The 26208-nt window shown below is 43.0% G+C and overlaps 1 protein-coding gene across 5 annotated transcripts in view; it reads right to left on the reverse strand.

The window, feature by feature from the left end:
* Positions 1-1713: 1713 nt before the first annotated feature.
* The window catches only part of CNDP2 (carnosine dipeptidase 2), an 84257-nt gene continuing 59762 nt past the window's right edge, over positions 1714-26208 (reverse strand). For 2 of the 5 annotated variants that reach the window (XM_032771681.2, XM_032771678.2), the window contains exons 2-12: positions 19225-19314; positions 17816-17959; positions 14854-15016; positions 11870-11958; positions 8950-9150; positions 8126-8210; positions 7143-7303; positions 5201-5365; positions 4104-4245; positions 3396-3543; positions 1714-2525 (exon numbers count right to left, since the gene is read on the reverse strand). In XM_032771681.2, coding sequence (XP_032627572.1) covers positions 2456-2525; positions 3396-3543; positions 4104-4245; positions 5201-5365; positions 7143-7303; positions 8126-8210; positions 8950-9150; positions 11870-11958; positions 14854-15016; positions 17816-17959; positions 19225-19284 — 1428 coding nt within the window. In that variant the 5' untranslated portion in view covers positions 19285-19314 and the 3' untranslated portion in view covers positions 1714-2455. Of the gene's footprint in view, positions 2526-3395; positions 3544-4103; positions 4246-5200; positions 5366-7142; positions 7304-8125; positions 8211-8949; positions 9151-11869; positions 11959-14853; positions 15017-17815; positions 17960-19224; positions 19315-23189; positions 23320-23522; positions 23699-26208 lie in introns of those variants that run through there. The other 3 variants (XM_032771680.2, XM_075062911.1, XM_032771679.2) reach the window with 3 other exon arrangements.

Raw genomic sequence — 26208 nt, forward strand, 5'->3', positions numbered from 1 at the left:
AAAACCACACCACTTTATTCAAACCATGGCTGTCTGTTTGGATAACAAATGTGATCAGTCAGCAAAGACCATCTTCTGAAAGCAATGTTTTTGGTGGGGGAGAATTATGTTTAATTTTAGGTCAATCATCTTGTCTGGTGTTCCTTGTAGGCAAACCAAAGCCTGCTGCCGCTTCCTCCTCTCTCAACATCTCAGAGCAGACCTCTTTCATTTTCTTTAAAGAGCAAAAAACCTCATCCATACCCAGTTTTGTATGTTTATCTAACACCCACTCATGTACAGGATCACACATTGCCCAGCTATCCAAGCAGGTGAGCCTCCTCTCCAAGTCCTTTTTTCCCCCCCCTTTAAATTATAAATAAAAACACAACCCATCACCAAATATAAAATTCTAGCCCTAATCCTTTGTCCTCACCCCAGCAAGGCCAGCACTGACCCATCATTTCTGTTTCTCCTGTGTGGTCTCATGCCTGAGAGTAGTGTGTAGAAGACTGTGCAAGACACCCTTTCTGAGCAAAGGCATGTACACAACTGTACAGATCCCAACCCTCTCCTCTCAACAGCCCTCATTGAGAGGTACATTATTTAGCTTAATAGGCCATTTAACCCCACTCTAAATTCACCTTCTTTACATGGCTAGGCCTAGTGTATGACATGCTAGTCATGGACATTGTCCCATGCCTTACATCATCTCCCTGCCCCAGAGGGGTTTAGTCATATTGATTGTATTACATAGGCAGTTAATCTTCTGGAGAAGTGTCAAAGCAGGGGGACGACTGCATTTTTTCTGGAATGTTTTTGCATGGTTCAGGAATAAGCACACCTAGACATTGAACCACTGCATGCAAAAGAAGGAATTCTGATGGCAAGTCAGTATTTAAAAACAAAAAACAAAAAAACTGAATACCCTCCTCCCCAAGTATGAACTCCAGAACTACAGGCAAGCTATAAAGGAAAGCCTTCCATCTATTAATGAATTCTATTGTGACAGATTTTTTTGTTACCAGTATGGCTGGGGCCACAGGATCTTTTTGGGGAAGATGACGAGTCACACCAAGTGTCTAAACTTTCAAGCTTTATTGATAAAAGAATAGAACAGCAGGGAGTGCTGGGAACACTCCTACATCACTCAGGGGAAGAAAGAAAGTGTTAATGCCCTAAGCCCTAACCCACTTCCATACTCACACATGCATAACCCAACTGGCCAAGTCTGGGTGTCAATGTCAGAAGGGACTAGGGGAGGGGTGAGGAAGGTGGACAGGAGTGCTGTCCTGGGCTCAGGCTGTCCAGGTCTGCGGTTGCTCTGAGTTGCTTCAGCTCTCAGGAGGGTTTTAAGTCCTGGGCTCCATGGCGGGGAGATGGGGGAAAGAGGGCTTGGGGTGTGACACTAATGTGGTCAACCAGAAGTGCATTAGGAGTATTTCCACAGCAAGCAGGTAAGATTTAATGCTTCACTTTACTCTTGGATGACTAACACGCTCACATCTACAGGAGCTTCCCCAGGTCTGCCCAGAGGTTGTGCAACAGATACAAATTGCCCAATCAGTGCTGCACTCCCTCCTCCCTGTTTTTCTTCTAGCCATGATATTCTTGCACCAAAGAGCCACTTAGTTCTTTTATGGCCCTTATGGTGGTGGGCTGGTGTCCATGGGCCAGAATTGATCTTTACCATCTCAGATAAGGTATTTGAAAAGAAACCCAGTAGCCAAGTGATAGAGCCATTTTTTTTTAATTTAGCAGAATTTATGTAATTACAAAGCCAGCTTTAGAAAAATGCCAGTTTCATTGCATGCTTTATATCCAGAATTGTCTGCAGACCTTGATGCAACAAGTTAACAATTCCACCCCTAGCCTTGTCAGTGAGGCAGAGATAGCCCCGGAATTCCTGCAAGCTGTAATGGTATACCCTTTGTAGTTGGTCACTTTGAGTGCTTCCAGGACTTACCATGAAGTCTAGATTAGCCTTCTTCAGTTACTGCAGGTGGTCAAGATGTAGAGTTCTTTAGCAGATTAGCTAGTTTAATGAAGCTGGAAGAGTGTTCTCACTTCGGTCTTAAAACAAGCCAGGGGAAGAGTGCCTATGGCAAGCTATAGGCTGGATTCAAAGAAGCAGAAAGGGCAGGTGTGACGTGATTCAGAACCACTTGTCAGATTTTGGTGACAGTCCTTGGAAAGGGTCTTCACTCCTTCTGTAGCTGGAGAGTTGGAATGGAGTGTGCACTGGAAGCAGTATTTTGGTACAGGGTGTTCCATGATTTCTAGATTGGGGGGCTGATGCTTTTCCCTTGCAGGAGTTTGAGTGTTGGCTGGTGAAAAATGGGAGGGGGAGAATCACTGGGAGGTGGAGAGAAGTAAAGCTGCAGGTATTTGGTAGTCTGAGCTTGCTTGTCAGCAGGATTTCCAGAACTCTGAACCACAAAATGGATTTCATGTTTGGGATGTTCACCACCTTAGTTCAGTCCTTTAGTTGTGATACCTCATATAAGTATGCACCAAGCAGCTTCACTCCCTGGATGTAGTTATACCTGGGGAGGAGGAGAGTTTTGTGAGTTAGTCTAATCTGGTCTCTTGTGAGCATCACTGACATCAGTATCTGCAACACTAGTGCATTCTGCCTGCATCAAGAGGTGCCAGACCAACAGTCTGGGAGAAGTTAAGCAAAGGGAAGCTAGCAAGACTGTAGAATTGCAAGCGACTGTATGCAGTGAGTCTTTAGTACACCTAGGCTACGTCTACACTACGCACCGTTTCGGCGCGTTAAAATCGATTGCTCGGGGTTCGAAATATCGCGTCTGGTCTAGATGGGATATATCGAACCCAGAGTGTGCTTAGATTGATTCCGGAACTCCATCAAAACAAACAGAGTTCCAGATTCGACATGGCGAGCCGCGCACATCGATCCCGCGCGGTGAAGATGGGTGAGTAAATCGATTTTAGATATTTGATTTCAGCTACGCTGTTCTCGTAGCTGAAATTGCTTATCTAAAAATTGATTTTTGCGCATAGTCTAGACGGGGCCCTAGTCATAGCTCCTCTATAGAAGAGCATGATAAATCCTTTCAGAGAGAAAGGAGAGAGAGCAAACAGCACCACAGGTGGGTATTGGTGCATTTCAAGCCTTGTACTATGGCCCCCAGCTGGTACAGTAACAAGTAGAGCTGTGCAAACAACTGCTTTTTTTGGTATGGTTGCAATTCCAAAACTACACTTGATCAAACCAATGACCTGTTTTGTTCAACCCGAAACATTTTGATCTGGGGGCATTTAATGTTTGTATTCTAATAAAACTGAAGGAAAACGCAAAGTGAAACATTGAAATGCTTTGGCTGTTGCTAAATCTGCATTTTTGTCCAAAAATTTCACCCAGTTCATCAAGACACCATGGTGTCCCTTACCTGTTCAGTTTCTCATTTTGAGAATGGGCACCATCATCTGCAGCTCCAACAGGAAGCAGCATTACATTTTTGCCTGTTGCCTCTTGGAAGGTCAGAGTGACAGGAATGCTTCCTCCCTCTCTTGTCAAGTCTGGGTCAACTTCAAAGACTAAAAAAAAAAAAAAACCACGAAACAACAACACACCACACCACACACAACACACAAACAACATCATTTGTGTCAGTTTTCCTGAGTTGTTGCATCTTCCCCAGCATGTTTCATTACTAGATCACCTGCCATCTTGAGAGATCCCAAAGAACTCCATAGGACAGATGTGACCCATTGGTGGCCAATATTTTCTGCTATGAGGAGGGTGCAACCAAAAAAGTAGAACTGGCTTCCTGATCCCCACCTTCTAGAGTTTAATGAACAAAAAACATTAAGCCAGAGTCAATGGACGGGTTCTAGCATGATGCTAAGGTAAAACACTTCCTATTGAACTACTACTTGCTGCAGCTCCTTGGTTTTCATGCTAGTATTGACCAAGTAGGACTGTGTACATCTTGATATTATACCTGCATAGCTCCTAGCTTACCAGCAATACTGTACGATCCTGACACATCTTGCTGCTACATTGATATCACCATTTAATGCTGGCACTAGTGATATCAACATTTGATGTGTCAGAACAGGCTAGACTTGAAACTTGAGAATTTAAGTCCACTGACCTGTCTTCATTGCTCTTCTGCCAGCCATGTAGTGGGGATGATTGAAGTCTGACACCCAAGGTTTTCCACCATGGCCCATGTATACTCTGAACTTATTGGGACTTTGCAGCTCAGCAAACTTCTTGGTGAGGTAATCCTGAACCTTTTGTACCAAAGGATTGAACAGTTAGAAGTCTAGGATTAACACATTCAGAAGTGTTATATTAGTTCGTGTTGTGTCGTCTTACTAGATAGACAGATTGTAAGTGAAGCTAATGTAGCAGGAAATGTCTCCCTGGAGGCTGCTATTGTAACAAACTCAGAGCAGAGACAGTGTCTTCCTGTATACTGAAAGCACCTTGCAGGCAGTGCTAGAAATACTTAAAAAAAAAAAGAGACAGTTAACACGTCATAAATCTAGATTAGCAAGAGGCCAACTGCCAAACTATTTTAAGACTTGGCTAGACTGCTGTTAGAATTATAGTAACACACAGAAGCCCCAGCAGCTTGGAACCTTACACTGTGATAGGTACTGCACACAGAGTCAACCCCTGCCTCAAGAACCTCCTTTACACGATGGCCAAATCTTCAGAAAAAAAACAAAAAAAAAACAAAAAAAAAAACTCAGCACCCAGCTGCTTGGTGGTTCTCAGTGGATGTTGTTTCAGGGTGCTGAACATTTGGAAGTCTGACCCTGAAAGTCGCCACACCCTGTAAGATCCAGCCTATCAGCCTTAAGGTGAAAGCTCACTAAGCCAGAAGTTATTGACCTTCAGTGGATGTCAACCCACTAGGTATCAGATTTATGCAAGTGAGGCATTCAAGTGTTATTGGAGCAGTCTATAATGCACCCTGGAGTTAAATAGTTTATAACTAACAAATACATATCACAGCTGGATTAAGACACCAACACCATATCAAAAACTTCAGTTTATGATCATGTCATAACTAAGATGCAGCCTATATCTGCTGGATCCAAAGATCTGAAGAGGTAGAGGACAGCAGAAAAGATAAAACCCAACCACAGCAGCAGTTCTAACACTGTTCAGACTTGTACAAGGGTGGAAGTGGGATTTTTTTTAAAAGCAAAGATTCAGCCATTCCCAGCTTATACCTACCTGTTTGGCAACATCTTCTGGAGTCATGTCAGGCACTAGCCTGATTGAGAATTTGCCAGTTACTTTCCGTGGAATCACAGTCTTGGCTCCTGAGGCAGAGAAGGCTCCTTCAATTCCGTGGAGAGATAAGGATGGGTATCGCCATCTGTGCATTAGGATATCTTTCTGCAGAAAGATGGAAAAATTAAGAGTTAAGATTACAGGGGAACTGCCAAGAGTTCTTTAGCCATCTAGAAGTTATTTATAGCCTTAATTTCAAGACAAAAAGACAACCTGCATTAAACCATGTCTGTCTGGTTCAAGCATAGATAGCGACTGAAGCAGCAATTTGAACAAGGTATCCAGCTACAGTATCTGAATTAGTTCTCTCTGAAAGACAGTCAATTCCTACTCTGAAAATTCAGTTTAGGTCTGATAAAAGCAGTCTTGAAAGGAGGCTTTTGCCTAGTGGTGGGTAACAGCTCTTCTCAATAGGTTCATCTGATGTGCAACACTGAGACTGCCACTTAATCAAGAATTCATCTTGAAATCTCATTTCCCCAGGATTTCTGACTGGCTAAGGTGCTCAGATAGCAGGAAAAGCTTTGCCAACCGATTTGATTCTTCTTTCATATCTAATCTGGAAACAGTTGGTAGAGTAACATTTATATAGTGTTCCATATTAGTTCTGGCAGCCAAAGTTACAAGACAACTGGTTCCATTTGTGCATACCATTTACCCTTCGTTACAATCAGTGGGGCTGTCATTTGAGATAGCCTCTGGCTGTGTAGAGCTGCCAGAGAAGCAGAGGATCAGCTTGGGAAGTCAGTTGCGTTGTCAGTATTTGACAGACCAGCATTGTTTTGAGGGTGGAGGGGGCGGGGGTGCAGAGTGCTAAATTTGTGGGAAAGGATTATACAAGGCTGAGAAAGCAATGTTCTGCCTTTTAGGATCAGAGATACAAAGTTTCCTATGCTTATTTATGTTAAGGGTGTAATACACCTGCATCTTACTACACATGAACAGCATGTACAGGAATTCCATGTTGTTTTGGAATAGTTCTGCGATTCCTGTTAAGATGTTATGTATGAGAAGTTCAGACTTCGCAATCTTGTGTCAAAAAGTTTAAGAGTCTGGTGACATGTTAATAACTAGCTAAGGGCCTTTACTGTTAGCATGACTGCATAATCAGACAATAACCATTAGAAGAGCACCAACATTTGTCAGTTGCATCTGAGATACTGGTGTTTCTTCTACATTTAATATGTAGAGAAATATGTTAGCTATTGGCCTTTTAAGAGTAATTATTGTATCTACAATACCCTTTCATCTCTATCCAGGCACAATGGAGTAAGGATGCAGATTGAAAAATCCAATGAGAAGGCAAACAGGACATGGGGCGAAGGAAGAGAAATGTGAAACTTCTGCTATAAGAAAAAGACACTGAGGAGTCTAGGCTAACTGAGTTAGCCAAGACCAATTCTCTTCCTAGAGACTCTGAATATTACCTTGACAAAAGGTACATCCTTTAAAACTAGTGTAAGTCACACTAAAAAAAAAAAGTCTGATAATATGTGTATTTACTATGATGAAAGCATCCATTACTGTAGGTAACAATCCTGCAGTGGGATGAGCTATTTTTAAACAGGAAGGGACACTTGTGGGAGATACATGCTACCTACCCTTTGGGATAGGTTTTATAGCAAAACCAGAAGCCAGTTTTTCCCAGTTCACTACAAATGCAGTGCACACTAGCATAGCAGCAGGAGCTTTTTTGCGTCATGAAGTCATGATATTCTGCTTATGGAAAAAAAAAACTAAATTACAGCTGACTCAATAGATGAATTTGGCACTGAAGTGTCCCTCACAGATGCAGTGAAGTTTTCAGCCTAGAATACCTTGAATTTGCACAGCAGAAAGGAATTTTTGCAGTGAAGACAGAAAAGGAATGAAAGCTCAGCACCTTTGTGTCATGCAGTAGTTTCGTTGCTCCCACATCTTTTGCATATTCCTTCAGGTCAAAGTCAATCTTCTCATACAACTCCAGCTCCTCATCAGTAAGTGGCGCCACTGCTTCATTAATGCCAGGAATGAGGATTTTCCCTCTCTTATCCAGAAGGGAGCCTACAAAAGAAAAGCCTGCAAGATCAGTATCTGATACCAGACTTAAGTACCACTCTTCAGAGTGTTGCTTCCATGTTACCATTAAAAATCAAAACTTGTCATTTGAAACCTTGGTTTCTTTAAACACTTCCTTTGTCAGGAGACAAACTGGAAGAAGAAATGCGGTTCTAGAGAGACAGGTTAGAGGCTACTCTTGAGGACAAGTTAACCCACTGAAAGCCTTCTCTATATACCATAAATAGGGTTGCTACAGCTGTGTACAGTTCAATTAAGAGACACTTGGCAATTCTTCAGGTCAGCTCTAGTTGTGAAGTGACTCATGCAATAGGTATATTCAAGACCTGCATTTCCTTGAACTCTAATTATAAACCTCTGTCAGACTAGATTTGAAATCAGATTCTTCTGTGGAGAATTGTAAGTTACATTTTACAAGATGACTGTCAGGGAAACAGCCATTTACTGACAAGTCTGAGCTCCAGGACCATAAGTCAAGGTCTTCCTCAGCTTTCCCTAAAAGCTTGATGAAAATCATCAAAACAATGACTCCTTCCTCAGGTGGGTATTTCAGTGTCTAGGGCATTTTGCCTGCAGTTCCTCCTGCATGTCTCTCCTGGAACGTCACCATTTCAGTGGGGTTGGCTAACTTTAAAGTCAGTCAAATAACGTCCAGTAAATTTGACACTGGAGCCCTTTACAGCATAAATTAACTGTTTTAACTTGAACTGAAGAGCTTCATTACTACGCATTATATATAGGACAGTTAGTCAAGCACGGACTGGGCAACAGAGGCTGTAGCATAAAAGGCAAATATGTTTCTCTTACCCATCAGAGCAATGAGATCAGTCATGGCCTCATGTACTGAGCCACCATAAACTCCAGAGTGAAGGTCTTTGTCACTGCATTCCACCTGGTGTGAAGCAAACAAGCTTGTAATCAGACAGTTTCCTCAGTGTTTTTAATAACCCCTCAATGGCCTATATCCCAGTAAAGATCAGCAAACATGCTAAGGTAGCAGAGTGCTATACTGAAAGCACCTGGAGCAGACAGTTTATTAGTTGAGTACGATAGCAGCAAGAGGCCTCCACCAGGATTGGGGCCCTGTTGTCCCCTGCTACACTTGTACACCTTCTAGCACATTTCCCACTCTAAAGGCCTTGCAATCTGATTCAAGGCCGTAAGTCGACAGTACTTACAAAAAACATCTGCCATGTTGTTCAACCTATGGGTATCTTACCTCACTTACAGGAGGTCAGTTGCCTGGATTAAAAGATCCGAGCTACAACTTGGCACTAGGGATGTTTGAATCATTGCTAATGCCAGCAAAATATCCTGTACAACAGTGGGAGGAGGGTGTACCTCTAAAAAGCATGATAGCATTGTTCATGGGGTGTTGGGGGCAGGGGGGTGAAGGGTGCTATGCACGGGCATACAGGAATAGAGCTCGTTATATCAGACGGGAAGATATAATTGCTCATCTTAAAAAAAGAAAACAGACCACACCACACGTAGATCAGCAATGGATGTACAAAGATATTAATGCCAAGAATTAAAACGATAGTTCTTTAAACAAAAAGAAGAGAGATTCAGTTTGTGTGCAACGTGACTTTAAAATACAGAAAGGAATGGTTTACTCTTCAGAACTTTACCTCTATGAAAAAGTAGCAGATTCCCCTGAGGCCATATGTAATACACGGCTTCTTCTTGCCTAGCCAGTAGTTGTCGGAGATGCAAACATAGTCCACATCTTTGAAGAAAGTATCTTTTTGAGCAACAATCAGTTCATCTAGGCCTTCAGAGCCAGACTCCTCCATGCCTTCCAGACAGAACTTGATATTTACTGGGATTTCCTTTGGAGTGAAAGCAGCATGGAAACATTCAACATTGCTCAGATACTAGTTCATGCGGATTTGTTGTGCGTTCTTGCAATTAAAGTAAGTGTAGAATACAGGCATTCTAGTTCCAGGACAGAAACACTAGTGTAACTTTATGAAGAGGGGGAGAAATAGCTCATTAGCCTGCTAAACCCAGGGTTGTGAGCTCAATCCTTGAGGTAGCCATTTAGGGAGGTGGGCAAGGAACAAAAACAAAAAACACAAAAAAAGAAGTAAGTCAGGGACAGTACTTGGTCCTGCTAGTGAAGGCAGTGGACTGGACTCAATGACCTTTCAAGCTCTATGAAATAATATAATATATGGAGATATACTTAAGTATTGCAGTTCTACTGATGCAAAGTTCTTATAGTCAGCAAAAGCTCAGAGCACACAGTTCCCAAGAAGACAGGCCAGACTTGCTATGTTCTATTTGAAAAATAATTTCACTGTGAGGGTGAGATTCACAAGGGGAACTTAAGCATTGCAGGACTTAACTTTTAGGCACCCTCCTGCTTAGTGGAATTCACATCCCTGAAATAGAAACCCAGGCTACCCACACAATGCATAGGACAGTTATGTGCCAAACTGGATTCATAAATGCTGTGCAGAAAGCCAACTGAGCTAGCCAGTAAGAACTGCTGAGGAGAGAGATGTGGCCTAATCCCTGCTCCTCAAAGGGAGTTAGGCCCATGGCACTAGGTCAAAGGGAATGTACTTCCCTCTACTCAGGATTCACTCCTGGAGGGAGATGCCTAAACCAGGTCAGTCCTTTTTCAAAGGGATAGTGGTGGGATGCCAGCAAACCCCTAGCAGAACCTTTAGCCCAGTGGTTGAGTACTCCTCCAGGATATGGGAGACCTGGGTTTGAATCCTCACTGCCTGATGTGGAGCAGGGATTTGAACTCAGGTCTCCCACTGCCCAGGTGAGTGTCCTCACCATTACAGAGTCACTCTCTGGTCCAATTCATGTTTATTTTACAGACAGTGGAACAAACTCCAACTCCCCCATAGCCCAGCGGATAGCCCATCTTCTGGGATGTGGGAGGTTCAAGTCCCTGCTTTACCTCAGGCAGACTCTCAGCCCCAGGTCTCACACAGCCCAGAGGAGTGCTCTGAACACTGGGCAGAGGGGTATAAGGGCACCCCCTGCTCCTTTTGTCTGAGTGTGGTGTGCTCAGAAAGCACCCACTGGATCAAGTCCTAAAGGCAAGGTAGACAGCCTAATCTGTGAATCCTATCAGACAGATGAGCTGCATTCACTGAGCCAGCCCAGCTGCTGAAATGCAGGTGCCTTCAGGAATTTGTTGGTAGAAACTTTGTGCTTTGGGACTTTAGCTGCTGCTTGACTCTGTAGGTAACTAAGCAGGGGGTTGGGAATGCCAGTGGTCCCTAACTGTTGCATGCAGGCACCTCAGTCCCCTTTGTGAATTCTGTGTTCTATTTAGTGCTTGTTTGAAGAGCTAGTTGCTTTTTCAGCAGTTAAGCTCACCATTCTTTTCCACAGAAACATATCCAATCTTCCCCATCCATGAGCTCAGTTATATTTTGTATAACTTGTTGTGGTAGAACTACTAAGAGGATTTTGGCATTAACATTAGCTTTCAACAAGAGTAGTTGTACATACAACTAGAGGTTCATGTACCATCAGAGGCAGCCCTTAAGACGACATTTAAATATACACCCCCCTACCCTGATATATTGGGTTGCGTTATAACATGAATTTGAATATAACATGGGAAAGCAGTGCTCGTGGAAGGGAGCGCAGGGCTGCGCACTCTGGCAGATCAAAGCCAGTTCGATATAATGCAGTGTCACCTTTAACATGGCATGCTTCTTTGGCTCCCAAGGATGGTGTTATATCGGTTGACACACACACTCATCAGAAGAGAAGCCCATAGACACTGCCTACTACCGAGAGGTAGACAGTTCCATCTATTCATATTCCTATGGAATCATAGGCAGCTGGTACCAAATGTTTTTTAAAGAAGGATCATGATGATTGCATGTAAGGAACATGCAGTGAGCTTTACTAAAAGGAAAAAAAAAAAAAAAAAAAAACCAGACATGCCACTTCTCAGAATGTCAGCTTTACTGTTCTACTATAATATAGGGGTTGAGGCATAGTAGTGATTTTCAACAGGCAAATTGAACTACATTTCTGATCATATTCCTATTCCAAGTTAGATTATCTTCCTAAACTTGGCAGAGTTGCAAATTCAGTGGCAGTCTCAACTCATCTGCCTCTCCCAGCCTCAAACTACACACCAGTTTTACTCCTCAGAGTCAAACTGTTATAAAAAAATCAGAGCAGAGCTGCTTTTGACAAAAAGCCCATAGTGGACCTGGCTAGGCTTGACTGATTCTCCTGAAAGAGGTTCCAAAAATTTTCTACTGTGGTCTCATTCCATGTTTGGCTAATAAGAAACACTGAGGGAGTAAAACTGTAATAAGTGTCCTCATTACTGCTCAGAAAGACAAAGCTGACCAGCCAATGAACTAGTTATGCTATAACTAAGTTGAGCAATTAGAATAGTGTCTAACTACACAAAATGACAGTACTGATTTTATCTCAGACCGATAGCACACCATTACTGTATCATTCACTAGACTTTTGACTAACCTGTGGCTAGGACAACCTTTGTACTGCCTTATACTAGCAAGCAGAGTTTAGCAGAATATACTCTAGGTACAATACCTGTTTAATTTGTTGATAAGCTTCTAGGGCATTCAGCCAGGCAAGCACCGGACCTTTGTCATCTGTTGACCCTCGCCCGTACAGTTTTCCTACAGCAGCCAGATACAGGTAAAAGAATTAGATATGATGGAGGAGAAAGTCTGTACAAAGTCTTGTGCATACAGATTGTCCAAGATATACTTTAACCCACACAGGCAAACCTTAATATGCTAGCAAATATGCTGCCCAGAACAGATATTCTTAGCACTAGTGTCTTCAGCTTTGCCTCAGATTCTTCCAAGCTGGCATTGCCAGCATTACTTGACACTTTAGGCTCAGTTGTGGCCTAGCATCAGGTTTGAGAGAAACTGAAGTTTTCCACTGAAAACTCTTTACAAGATTGAAAACTCATTTTTTCATAAAAAAAAACAAACAGCAGAAAAAGCATGGTTAGAGAACAAGTCACAAGAGCTCTAAGTTGACTTTAGAGCCAAGTCCCTGCTATTTCCTCCACAGCCAAGCACAGACTGTCAGATAGTGAAACTAGTAGTAGCAGGAAAGTATTCTAAATCCCAGGTACTAAAGAACTGGTGGCTGGAAGCTGATGCCAGACAAATTCAAATGAAAATTAAGGCATGTTTTTAAATAGTGAGGGTAACTAACAACTGGAACAAGCTACCAAGAGAAGGGGTGGATTCTCTGTCCCTTGAAATCATTAAATCAATGAAAGGATGCCTTTCTAGAAACAGACTAAAGCATAACAAGATATTGAGTTCAACAGGGGGACAGTAACAGAAATCCTATGGCCTGTGATATACGGAGGTCAAAATAGATAATCCAATGATCCCTTCTGGCCTTGAAAATCTCTAACATTCCCCTCCTCCCCAAAGTCAAAAATACAGTATTCTGCAGCATACTGCTTTTTAAAATCATTTGGTGTTTGTAGATTAGGTTCACCTTCATACCAAGAAGGTATAATATACCAGGTGTATATGTTTATTTTGTTAGCAAGTTTAATGGTGTAGTCCAGAAATACACTTTTTATAATTAGTGCTTTCCTGTATAGTTCAGCTTCCAATCTCTGAGGTGACTGTATAAATTGTTGTTATCAGTCTCAGTGTTCAAGAGCAACTACAGCTAAACTGATTTGCATGTGAAGTCTCAGCCCTGTGCATTTAGAAGTCTAATCAACCATTTGGTGCTATTTTATTAAAATGATCCTTCAGCCCAGCACATTTCTGAAGAGACAAAAACACATTCTCTCACACAGGGAATAGTAGAAAGTAAGGACAATGCTTTACACTGTTTTGCTACACTGAAATATTAAGATGACTTGAAGGTTGTTAATACAGTTCACTCAAGCCAAGAAATGTTAATGAATAGGCACCTCTTTAAATACTATGCGCTCAGTCCTGGAGTCTAACCAAGTTGTTCTCAGCATAGACCCAAGAAATAAAGAGTAAAGGTGTCTATATGCATCTTCCATCCCTACAAACTTAAGGCCAGCTAGTTTAGGAACCAGAACAGAGTAGTTTCAGGACTCCTAGACACACTATACAGTGATCCCTAGGGGAACCCTTACGCCATGGGAGGATTGCCCAACTGCAGCAGAGCTCTGGCTATGCCTTCTGTGTACGAGCACTAGCAAGGCAAGGCAGGGCAGGGCAGAACCAGTTCCATCAAGCCTCAGATTTCATTACACTAGAAGAACTATCAGCCTTTGTTACGCAACTCTACTACCCCTTTGTGCTGCTCCAGTGGCACAGTGGAACCAAAGCCAAGAACACAGTGCAGCCCTTTGCGCTAACTACCAGCAATGATCAAGTCCAAGTCACTCCAAACACGAGGCTGAATCACACCAAGTGATTATCAAAAAGCAATAGGCTTATGTAGCCTGTGAGTGAGGCACTGATAGATGCCTATGCATCTAAGCTAACAATCAATTTAAGCTAGCATGGCCTATCATGCCAATAGATTTTTAGTCATACAACAACCTTTGAATCTCAAGACCATAAAGATAACTTGTGATCTGTTGAAACATGGAGAGGGACCATCATAGCAGATCAGGTGTTAAAGAATCAGGGAGGAGGAAGAAAATATTTTCAGCATGATTTACTATTATATATAGAAATATACCTCTCTCAGAGCTGGAAGGGACCCCAAAAGGTCATTGAGTCCAGCCCCCTGCCTTCACTAGCAGCACCAAGTACTGATTTTGCCCCAGATCCCTAAGTGGCCCCCTCAAGGATTGAACTCGGAACCCTGGGTTTAGCAGGCCAATGCTCAAAATCACTGAACTATCCCTCCCCCCATCGGTGGCTGTGTGAGAGCAAGAATACTTGTAACATCTCACCAAAAGAGACATGGCCACCCCCTGCATAGCCCTTCAATGCCAGTCTGTCCAGGGGGGAAAATTCCCCCATGCACAAGTTTTGTACAAAGCAGCTTGCACTGTTCTGTAATGCCTTCTCATGCAGTGGCCAAACCCCACCTAGCTAAGCCAACCCATTCTGGCTTGTCCTACAAGGCATGGGCAGCCCAGGAAAGGTGCTGTAACCATGGCCCAGGGGACTGTAAGTTATGCCAGAGTGGTTTTGGTGCCTGCTGCAGCCCAGAATCCCAAGGTCAAAGGTGAAGAGGTACTTCCCTCCATCTGGCCTGCTAGTTGACAGCACAAGAATTCAGCCCTAGTGAACAACTGGTTATGACCAGTGAGTTACTATGGAAACCGATGGCAAATTCGACACTGACATTTCACTGTGGGTATGAGGGAAATGTGAAAGCATTGCTTGGACTGTCAGAGGCAAGGAAACACCTCTAACTTGAAGTAAGGGGAAAATGTGAACCCTCAAACCTCCAAGGGCAGGGCTTGTTTACCATTTTGTTCTTAACACACTTAGAGGAAGGTTTGAAAGTTAGTGCTGCAAGCTCTTCCATCCTCCCCACAGGAGAGATTGTCCCAGTTAGGAGTTTAAGACTCTTTCCAGAAAGGCTGTACCGCTTACCATCTTTTTCTACCAAGGTGAAGGGTTCACTGTCCCAGCCATCGTCCAGGGCTGCAGGCTGGACATCCAGATGCCCATAAACACACACTGTTTTCTTTTGTGGATCTGAGCCAAGTTTGCCAAGAATAATTGGAGGTAGTGGGATCTCTGACCCATCAGGGAGCTGGAAATAAGAGGAATTTTAGCATGGGGTATATTTTAATATAGGAGAGGGTAAAGTACTTAGAAGCACAATTTTTAGATCCATGACTTAGCTTTGTAGCATAATTAAATATCAAAGCATGCACACTTTGTTTTGTTAGAAACAATGTATGTTTTCACTCTCTCCCCCCCCTGCAAGTTTGATAAACTAAGCACTGTGCAGGTGAGAAAAAAAATCAGTGATCTTACAAGCCATGTGCAAGTAGCAAAACACTGAAGTGATCTAAGCTACTTCGGATGGTGAAGTTAATACACATTAACATTCTTGCTTATGATTTTAAGAGGAAAGCTTTAGCCACACATAAGGTAAGTTGTTTAAACAAAGTGTGCAGAGTTTGACACTTCACATTTAACTCAGCATATGAAGAGCTGAACTCAAGTTTAATACTAGAATCTAAGAACTCTTAAGTTGTACTATGGCCTCTCCCCTGCATAGCTTTTTACACCAAGTTTATTACCAGTTAGTAGCATGCTTGGCTCTAAATCTGGAGTGTATATTTAGAGCTAACAAATATACATGTGGTTTACACTTATACTTCTCCCATGCCAAAGGCCAGGGCAGATTAATCTTGTCTAGTGGGCAAGAGAACCAAAAAGATCAGAAGACCTCTCCAACCAGGCCTGTTGGAGTGGTTTGGCTCAGGTCCAGTGTTCAAAAAAATATTTTTGTTTTTTAATAATTAAAACAAACAAAAAACCCCCCAAAAAACACACACACACACCATGTCCAGAATGACTGTTGTGTAACACATCACCTCCATATTGGTGCATGTAAAATTGATGTGGTGGGAATAGAACCAAGGGATTCAGAGCGTGGGAGTGGGTTCAGGGCTGGGGCAGAGGGTTGGTGTGTGGGAGTGAGGTGGGAGGGTCAGGGCTCCAGCTAGTGGGGAAGGCTCTAGGGTGGGGCCAGGGCAGAAGAGTTTGGGGGTAGTACAGGCTGCCCAGGGGCCACAGCAGCTCAATGCTGGAGAGGGGTGGAGAGCTGCTGGAGCAGGGCACTGGGGCTTAGTAGGCAGGTGCATGACCACGTGGCTTAGAGGGAACCTTAGCTCAGGTCACTACTAGAACATCCTAGAGTCTAGATGGCCCATGTACACTGCCTCACTGCACTACCACCATACTACCTTGCCAAGGGATAGCTGCAATCATTGTCTCACAGTGGACAGCATGGTAGGTATGGAAACACATGGCTAAGTATCAGCTGTGAAACAAAACTATCATGTGGCTACAACTCAAAAGAGGACTTGTTTAGCCAAGTCAACTGCATCACAAACCAGTTACAAAAACCACAGCTGTACACATAGCAGAGGCTGAGCCTAAAAACACATTAAGTTATTTGTTGAAGAGTTAGGGAATGTGCCATGTATTTACCGTACCACACCAAGTACAGAGATTTATATGAAACCAAACACTTTTGAGGCAGTGTTAAAATACAGGTACGTGTTTAAATGCACTTCAGTAGAGAACTGAATACAGCAGCCTGAAGTTTAAATTCACTGGATGAAATTCCAACAGTCAATTTAACACTCAGTAAAACTCCTCAGGTGAGCAGGTTTTTTGGGGGGGAGAGGAGAAGTTTACTATACTTGATGTAATGTAAAGCAATAAATTCATGACAGATGCTTCACTTTCAGTACATAGTCACAGACAACAGTAGACCTCTGAAGCCAAATCCTGTTCCTTCAGTTGTGTTTTGGTACTGCTTATGTGTAATAAGCATAATGGAGGCTAGGACTTGTGCTATTTAGAAAAACGAATTTATAGCATTGTGTTCTTTTAAGGATCTTTAAGTTTGGAAAGCCTCCATTAACAAGTATTTAACTTTTGATTAGTTACTCACTACCTGGAACAAGCTTTAAATTCCTTTCAAGAACTAGATTTTGTCTAGATAAAGACTAGTGTAAAGAATGAACCTTGCCCTATGTATGAGGAAGAGCAATTCATAAGAGACTATGCATGACCAAAGCAGCCACTGTTCTGTTGGAATGATCTGTGCAGTTCCAAAAACCTAGGCATAATTTAGTTGCAGGACAAAGTACTTTTAACTCTTACCAAGGAAGTCACGCGCATTGTAAGTACAGGGGAAAATATACACACACCCAGCTGTGCTGTTTTCCTGGTAACTGCAGTTTACCAGTTTAATATGAGAAATGTGGTCAGTGTTGATTTAGCAACATTCAGCCCTACTTGGAATAGATGTGGCATATTGTAAGTTACAAGTTCTGAGGGAAGATGAACAAGATTTTAAACCCAGAAGATTCAGTTAGTGAGAGAATCTGTCAGACTAGCATCTTCTAGTCACCTATGGGAGCAGCAGTGTGTGTAAAAACCAACATTTAAGATCAGCTGGCCTGACTGAAGTTGTGTGGTCACACGTGTTGGAACCTATTACTTGTACTGTGACTCTTTACATCCCAGAGTCTTGTTACTACAGGGCTTCAGAGAAAATCCCAGCTTCTGGAACATTTAAAGTTGTAGCACAGATTCCCACCATACCTAATTCAGGGATCAGGTCTGGAATCTGAAGTAGACTAGTTCTCAGCAGCTGAGCAAGTTCGTGTCAACAAGAGGCTTCAGACTGGGGAGTAGGAGATATGAGCCTGCTTCCATTTGGGCAACTGCTGGTCACCCACATATAGATTGCAGCCTATAGCTGGTTGCTTTGCCAGGGATCTAACTGGCATGCAGGATGTAAGTATTCTGCCTGAGGATTATTTTCTAGTAATGTGGTAGCAACTAGGTGAGCATCTCTTCATACCTTTTGGGTGCCAATATTCATAAGTTGAGTTGTGCCACCCAGCCGCTCGATGTCCTTGGCAGCAACTTCCATCATTCGTTTGATTTCATCCCTCTTCTCTGGCCATGCCGACACACTCTGGATTGCCACCCATTGGGCCAGCCGCTATTTATGGGGTGGGGGGGTAAGAGGAGGGAGGGTTTGAGCGGTTTTACAGCATGTGTGCAATCCAGATTGTTCAGAGTAGCTGATGAAAGGCACTTTAGAAATACATTAAGTAATGTGAAAAAAGTTAAAATAGACTACAACCCGCTTCTGCCCCCTGCCCCCAATATTAACCCTTTGTTGTACAATTTCATGTTTTACAAGGCTTGAAGTGATTGACTCTCTTAAAACAGAAGGCCGGAGTCAGTAATATACTATCGCTGCTACAGTTGGAAAAAGCTTCCCATAGAGCTGGGTTTTGAAGGACACTCCACCCCCCAATCACATACAATAGCAAGAGGAGGAAAGTGTTCACTCTTTCCTGACTTAGTACTAGGATGTAAATGCACTACAGGAAGAACATGCTGTACCTCAAGTCTATACAAGGTCTTTCTACTAGTGGCGCTTTGTTTCACCATCTAGTGCCAGCTATAGTTTTCTGAAAGATTAGTTCTTTGCCTTACCATCAGAGGGCCCAGGAATACAATCTTGGGCACCTGTGCAGATTACACCTCTGTGCTTATTGACAGGAGCTATACAAAATTTAAGCACTATGTTGCAGTTAAGTTCCTTCAAAATTTTTGGAAAAAGAATTGCAATAGGATCCTCATTTAGTAATGTGTGAAGATCTAGCATACAGCAGCCTATTTTCTACTGTCCAGATATTCCCAGAGTTATCAGACACATGTTGAAGGCATTAGCCAATGGAATGTTTGGTAATGCAGCAATATTTCCAGTTTCTCCACATTTACTGAAGTAAGAGAAATGTGTCATCAACACAGGACTGGAATCTAGGACCTACCAAATCCTAATCCTAGTTCTGACACCAACTCCCTCTATGCCTTGTTCACAGTGAGTTGTCCATTTTCCCCCACTGTAAGAGCATTTACCTTGTAGGTCTGTTGTGAAATTCAGTCACAATGCATGACACACTTTGAAAATTGTTTTAGTATAAAATTCTACTTGTTTACTAGAAGTTTAGACATTTTTACTGTAATAGGGTAGTATCTGATTATATTTAAAATTACACTGTTTACAGTCTCTCCAACCACAAGTTACATCTTACTTAAATCACTGGGAAACCAGTAGAACTAAAGGATACAAGTTACAAAGCTGACCTTGAACCAGTCTCATCTGTTGACACGCTTTTCAATTTCATACAAATCTATTTGTCCCATATTACGGTACAACTAAGTCATTTAATAGCTGTGTGGAAGAATTCTTACCTGAACATAGAGATCCTGGTGTTCATCAATGTACTGAAAAAGCCTTTCAAGGACAGACATTTTCTGATCGGAATGAAGTTGTTGAAAACTCTAAGAGGAAAGAAGAGTAGTTCAGTGTCTAGAGCCTTAAGCTGGTAAAGCAGTTCAGAGAAACCAACTTCTTCTTTCAACTTGAACACTAGAGCTCCACCCTCCTTTGAAACTGCAACACTGCAAATCTAGTCAAGTCATGGTAGTCTGAGAATGTATAACGCAACTTGCTGTGTCTGGACTGTGATCACATGATAGGAGAGTGCAGCTGAATGGAAACAGCATAAACTGAACTCTTAACATACAATAAAGCATGACAAAGACCAATACCATGAATATGTAATTTAAATTTCAGCAGAATGAATTTATGCAATTGAATTTGAACAGTTATCAATTTAAAGCCAACTTATTCTACCAAGATCACGTATCCTGCTTGTTTTTTAAAAAACTTTAAATATATACCCTTTTGGTAAAGAGAAACAGCAATTCCATTGCAATATGTAAATATATTGTACCTTATGTATAGTTTGAGTTGTCATTTTAATCTGAAGTATTTTTATAGTATTCTGTTTATTCTGCATTGGGTACTCTTTCCAAAGAAGTATTTTAGAGAATTAGGCAAGCTATGAAATGGAAGGAACTTCACATATTGCAAGTTTAAATGCAAGACAGCACCTAGATAGCAAGTGCTAGTATTTCTAAATACTGTGTTACCATTTACACTATGCCAGCTACTAGTACACCTGTATGTAGGAGCCGATAACTCTTGCAAGCAGTGGAATTTAGAAACTTTCAGGGACAAGTTAGCTTTATTATGCTTTGAAATTCTAGAGTGCCACTCAGCCTTCCAGATTAGGTCAAGAATGACAAATAGTTATTTGCTACAATTTGTGGAGTCACTCAAAAGCAGTCTGCAGACTGACTGATATCATGCTACTTAGCAAGAAGTCAGTGCACAGCCAGATGATGCAATGTGGCATCAGTCTTGAGTTTTATGCTTGATCAAGTTTTGTGGTGTTTGGGGAGCACAGGCGGGGAGGGGGAAGAGGAGTGAATCTTTAGTCTTTTAAAGGAATTTTATTAACCTCTGTCCTACCATGGCGATAATCATTGCTTTCTCTGTAGTTAGATTTCAAGACATTATATTCAAAACAAATGATCTCATTCAACCCACCCAATAAATACCTCTTCTGTACAAAGAGTAAAGTCTGGTGCAATACTAAGAGGATCTGACCTAAAAATGAAAAGCATTTCAGATAAGAGACTTAATCAGGGATTTCTAGCTTTTCCACCTACAATAAAAATAAGTTTTATAAATACTTCATGGGATTGCATTTATTTTCAAATATTTAGATGCCAAAGTGTGCCAGCATCAGATGCGGTCTCTAGGACAAAAAAAAAAAAGTGCACAGTGAACATCTACATGGTAGAAATTGGCATTTTCTGCTTGTGGGGGGAAAAAGAGTAACTAGTCTATTCAGCAAGAAAAATTTGTACTGGAGTGTCAGTCACTATGCTAGTTACCCCCACAAAAAACTTTATGGCAGGCCCCCTTCAGCAGAAGTTTTGTGGGGTCTCTTCAGCCTTCTCTCTCCACACACAAAGCTGAACATTTATGAAAATGTTGATAGCATTCTGTTCAGCAATGAGAGGGTGACAGCATGACACTTTACTGAAGAGGTGTATTCTGGTAAATAATATAACTACAGTTTAAGGGTGCCAGTGCTTTCATCCTGAAGGAGGATAATTTAGTTAATTAGAGCCCTGCAAATATCTGCTTTATATCCATGGACCATGTTTGTGAGTCAGATGTGGATACAAATTTCAATCTGCACAGGGCTCTACAGAAAAGCCATTTAAGTTTGGGCTGGTGGGGAGCGGAACAGAGAATTGCTTCATAACTGCATATTGTGGAACACATTCTTCCCCCACTAGAATGGGAATACACCGAGGCATGGAACTGCAGAAAGACATTTACATATTCAAATCCTAATGCCTTTCATCTGAGCACTCATTTATATATTTAAACCGTTAACACTTAAGACACTGTGACAAGATGTGAAACGTACTAAAGTCACTGAGAATTGAGGGGAAAATCTTGGATTTTGAGTACTTATGATTGAATTTGGTCAGAGCCCTGACTTCCAAAAAAAGAGTGCCACAAGTTTTCTATAAAAGCAGCAGATAATCCTGTGGCACAGCTACCCCTCTGATACTTGACACCATACAAGTTTTCTAGTGGTCACATATTTTCCATCTCATTCAGCAATCTAGCCCAAATAGTCAAGAACTGATTCAGCCTGGACCCAGAGGAAGGAATGCCATCTACACATCTCTTGTTCAAATCAGGATCAAATCAACTTAGCCCATCACAGATCCCAGAGAAGCCATCAAGTCAAGGCTGTGATAGCAACAGTCATCATATCCAGGTGTAGTCAGTGAGCCTATTATGTGTAATCCACTATTATAATCCAGGCAGGTTGTGGAATCTCTATCACTGGAGATTTTTAAAATCAGGTTTGACAAACACCTGTCAGGAACAGTCTGGATAATACTTAATCCTGCCATGAGTGCAGGGGACTGAACTAGATGACTGCTCAAGGTCCTATGATTATTCACTTTTGATTTTTCCCTTTTAAAAGGGAATTAAATGCAGAAAGTGATATCAGTGCTTCATGGTTGAACTTTAAAAATTCAAAGAGACCAAACAATAATAATAATGCTGAGCTGTGGTTCCTATAGCAACACCAGTGAGTAAATGGTAGTGTCTAGGATGTAAAGATACTCTGTGTTCAGTTAAGCAGAATTATGGTTTACATGGGAACCATGTTTGAGTCAGCTGGTAAAAATGTCTCTCTCTACCCCCTACCTCAGAATTGGTTTTAAGTCACACTTAAGAGTAATACTAGATCATACTAGCCTTGTGGATCAGTACCAAAAGCCCCATTTCTATGTTCTGGAAGGACCTCAAGATTCCTGCCCCCCAAGACTTCCAAAAGTGATTGGCTAGTTATACTAAAGATGACAACGCTAGAATATTAGAGAGTTATTGATAAGTGTTACAGAGGAACCAGCTAAATACTATGAAGTACTGTCACTAGTTTTTCAGATTTCTTTTTGCATGACCACTGAGATCACACCATTGTATAAATTATGCTTTTCATAAGAGGAAGTGTGGCTTGATTGTAAAGTAGAAAATGTGTTCTCAGCCCACAGGATGGAGCCCCAGATGACAGCACTGTTTCTGGGGGTCTGTTTAATAGCACCTGCTGTAGCCTAGCTGGAAGCATTAGACATATTCTCAGCCAAAGTCATTAGATATTCTGCTATTTTATGCCACTATCTTTTGGTTTAGATGGGGGAAACTGTCCTTTGATCCACAAATAATCAGAGATGACACCTATTGACCAGTCTCCTAAAATGAAAGGCAGGAAAGCACGAGTTTCTTGAAGCTACAGACCCAGACATGGTGCATTATATGGTTACCAGTTTCCATGGTCAGTCAGCGCAAGCCACAGGCTAGAGAACTAGGCATGAGGGCCAAGGCTAGATAGTGGATCAGGATATTGAGTTCCTCAGTTTCCCCTCACCAGACCATTTAACCATTGGCAGGATCTGGGTATTTAAAACGCAGAAGTCGGAGGAGACAGCATATTCCCCAGGGCGAAGTAGCAGGCACGTCATGTCCCACTGTGGCCAGTATCCCCACCCACATCGAGAGCCCCCGGCTGCGGACGCAGAGAGGGGCCGGGAGGGCGGGTTAAGCGGTCCGGGCCCTGCTCTCACAACAAGGGACGCTGAGTAGGGGGCGGAAGGGAGGGGGGCAAAGCACCTGCTTGCGGCCCATGCATCTCAGAGAAGAATACTGCCACACAGTCAAGTGCAGCCTGGCAGGGGGAATCTCCACCAAGCACACACATCCCCACCCTACTCACCACCAAGCGTAGCGGGGCAGGTTTCCACTTGCGAGGCCGCAGGCCGCCACGCAGCAGCGACCTGCAGCCGCGAGACAGAATTAGCGCCGCGGCCATGAACGACACTGCTTCCCTGTCAGCTGCTGCAGCTTACTCCCAGCAGCACTAGGGGGGATTTGAATGCCCCCTCCCCGCCATCTGGCCGCCCGGAGAATCATGGGGAGACAGAGCCTGAACAAACTTTGTCAGACTGGGTGCAAAGTGACCACCAAAGCCCCGAGCTAGGGCGGCCCCCGCAGCTAACAGGCAGAGATAGGGAGACCCATTGCGCCCCGGCGAGGAGCTGCCACTTACCCGGACCGACCTCACCTCCTGGCACCAGACTATGTCAGCGAAACAGGAGCCTTTCACAACCTTGCGGTCAGCTGGAATTTAAATCCCCGGTTAGCCCGCCCCTTTGGAACGCCGCGAGCCCCAATCAGCGTTTTGCTTTGCAGCGCAAGGCAGAAGCAAGAAGGACCAGGAACGCGTCAGAAAGGAAGGGGGCGTGGTTATCTCGGGGGTGGGGCGGGGCAACGGGATTCACAGGGAGCGCCAAGATCAGGGGAAAGGAAGGCTCTGGCCTGAGGCTGGGGCTCTCCAGTGACTCCTCTGGTGGAGTCGCGGTGCCTCATGCAGCCTAAGCCACAGCCAGGGACAAGAGGATGGGAGCAGATACTGGGGTCCTGGAGAACGGGAGGGAGGAGAATGTAAATTAATGAGGAAAGGGCTCAGCTTGTCCCCTGCTGTGCACAATCTTCCATGGAGTCTTCCATTGCTATTGGACAGGGCCCCAGAATTGTCAACCCCAAGTGTTTAAAAATCACAAATCAGTTAAAAACCAACCAACTAAACCCCATGAGATTAATTTAGAAATCATAGGGATTTTTTTAAATGGTACCTTTGGAGTTCTTTTTATTTGCCTTTTGGTTGTTTACTCTTTCGATGCACTCAGTTCATGTTTTAAGCTTCTCTTCACAACCATGAGGGCAAGAAAATTAGGATTTGTTTTTAATAAAGGTGAAATTCTTTTCACCTTTATTCCAGCAGTTGGGTCTTTATGAAAAACATCAAATATTGTGAGATTTGCAATAAAGTTGTAAGGTTGGAGAGACTCCTGTGGCACCTTATAGACTAACAGACGTTTTGGATCATGAGCTTTCGTGGGTGAATACCCACTTCGTCAGATGAATGTAGTGGAAATTTCCAGGGGCAGGTATATATAGGTTTATAACCATGCCCCCTTCCTTTCTGACGCGTTCCTGGTCCTTCTTGCTTCTGCCTTGCGCTGCAAAGCAAAACGCTGATTGGGGCTTGCGGCGTTCCAAAGGGGCGGGCTCACCGGGGATTTAAATTCCAGCTGACTGCAAGGTTGTGAAAGGTTGAAGGTTGGTTACCCTGGATAGCTTAACAGTCTGTTCTAAAGATGGTGCCTATTACTGGGCAGCTCTGTCAGCACTGCATTTTCTGCATTGAGCATGAACTAGCATGGGGTTCCAATCCATCATCACCTTTATTAAGAACAATAAATACTTTGCTTTTATATAGTGTTTCATCCACAGATCTCAGGACACTATATAAAGATGTCAAGTATCAGAGGGGCAGCCATGTTAGTCTGGATCTGTAAAAAGCAACACGAAAGCTTATCCTCTAATACATCTGTTAGGCTTAAAGGTGCCACAGGACTCTGAGTTGATTTATATAAAGATGATGAGGCATAATCATCCCTAATTTACAGATAGGTTAACTGACCTAGAAAAGGGTTAGGTAACTTGTTCAAGGTCACACAGCAAATCAGTGGCACAGACAGAGAACTCAAGTCTTATGACTCTTAGCCCAGTGTTATATACATACTGTTGAGTGTGTGTAAGTGAGAAAGAAAGATATTACGCTGAGGTTTGTGGGTATCAATCTGAGAGAGGAAGTGAAAGATCCCATGACAGCCTGTATGTTTGTGAAATAGGGCCTGGTGGAAAGTGCTAGCTCAGCAGCCATGGAGTTCTCATTTGATCAGTAAATAGGTACAGCATGGATGGCAGTGCTGAAAAATTCCCCAGGGTGCCTTCAACTGTATCTCAACCTCAACCTGTTTCTAGGGGTCTTCATAACCATTCAGTCTTTGGCCTCCGCTGAAATTATCAACAAATGCCTCAATCCTGCAAATTGTCCCATGCAGGTGGGCCCCTGTGTTCGTGCAGAGATCCACTGAAGTCAGTAGGGCTCTGCACAGGCACAGGACTCTGTGTAGATCCACTTGCAGGATTCAAGGGCAAACGTACACATTAGTGACAATAGTGAGAGTGATTTCTGTAGCTGAGAACACCTCCTCTCAGCGAAATGGACTTACTTCACTTATTAAGCAGCAAAGAGTTCTGTGGTGCCTTATAGACTAACAGACGTCTTGGAGCATGAGCTTTCGTGGGTGAATACCCAGTTCATCGGATGCATGTGATGAAGTGGGTATTGACCCACAAAAGTTTATGCTCCAATACGTCTGATAGTCTATAAGGTGCCACAGGATTCTTTGCTGCTTTTACAGATCCAGACTAACACTGCTACCCCTCTGATACTTCATTTATAAAGATACCTAAAAGCCATCAGATCAGCACTGGGTTTACAATGGCACCAATGGTGCCGTGCCCACACTCAGAGAGGCTCTGCTGCCCAGACTATGCCCCCCCCGGCTCTGAGGCCCCACCCCCACTTGGCCTCTTCTCCCTGAGGCCCTGCTCACTGCTTGCTCCTCTCCTCCCCACACTGCTCGCTCCTCTTTACCCCCTCCCCCACTGGCTGCTTGCTCCTCTCTGCCCCCTGTGACGTTATTGGTATAAAATGGGACCATATAGAACATGGGTTGCAACCAAGGTTCTGTAGTGGCACCAAATCCTATGTAAAGCGAGTCATATAAGGTGTCTAAGACCAGGTTACGGGTTACTGGTTATGATTATGCTGTCTGTATGTCTGTATCATTTTTGTAGTTGAAGTTATGAATATTGGCTGT

This window comes from Chelonoidis abingdonii, chromosome 2, assembly GCF_003597395.2.
Source record: "Chelonoidis abingdonii isolate Lonesome George chromosome 2, CheloAbing_2.0, whole genome shotgun sequence".
NCBI classification, from domain to species: Eukaryota; Metazoa; Chordata; order Testudines; family Testudinidae; genus Chelonoidis; species Chelonoidis abingdonii.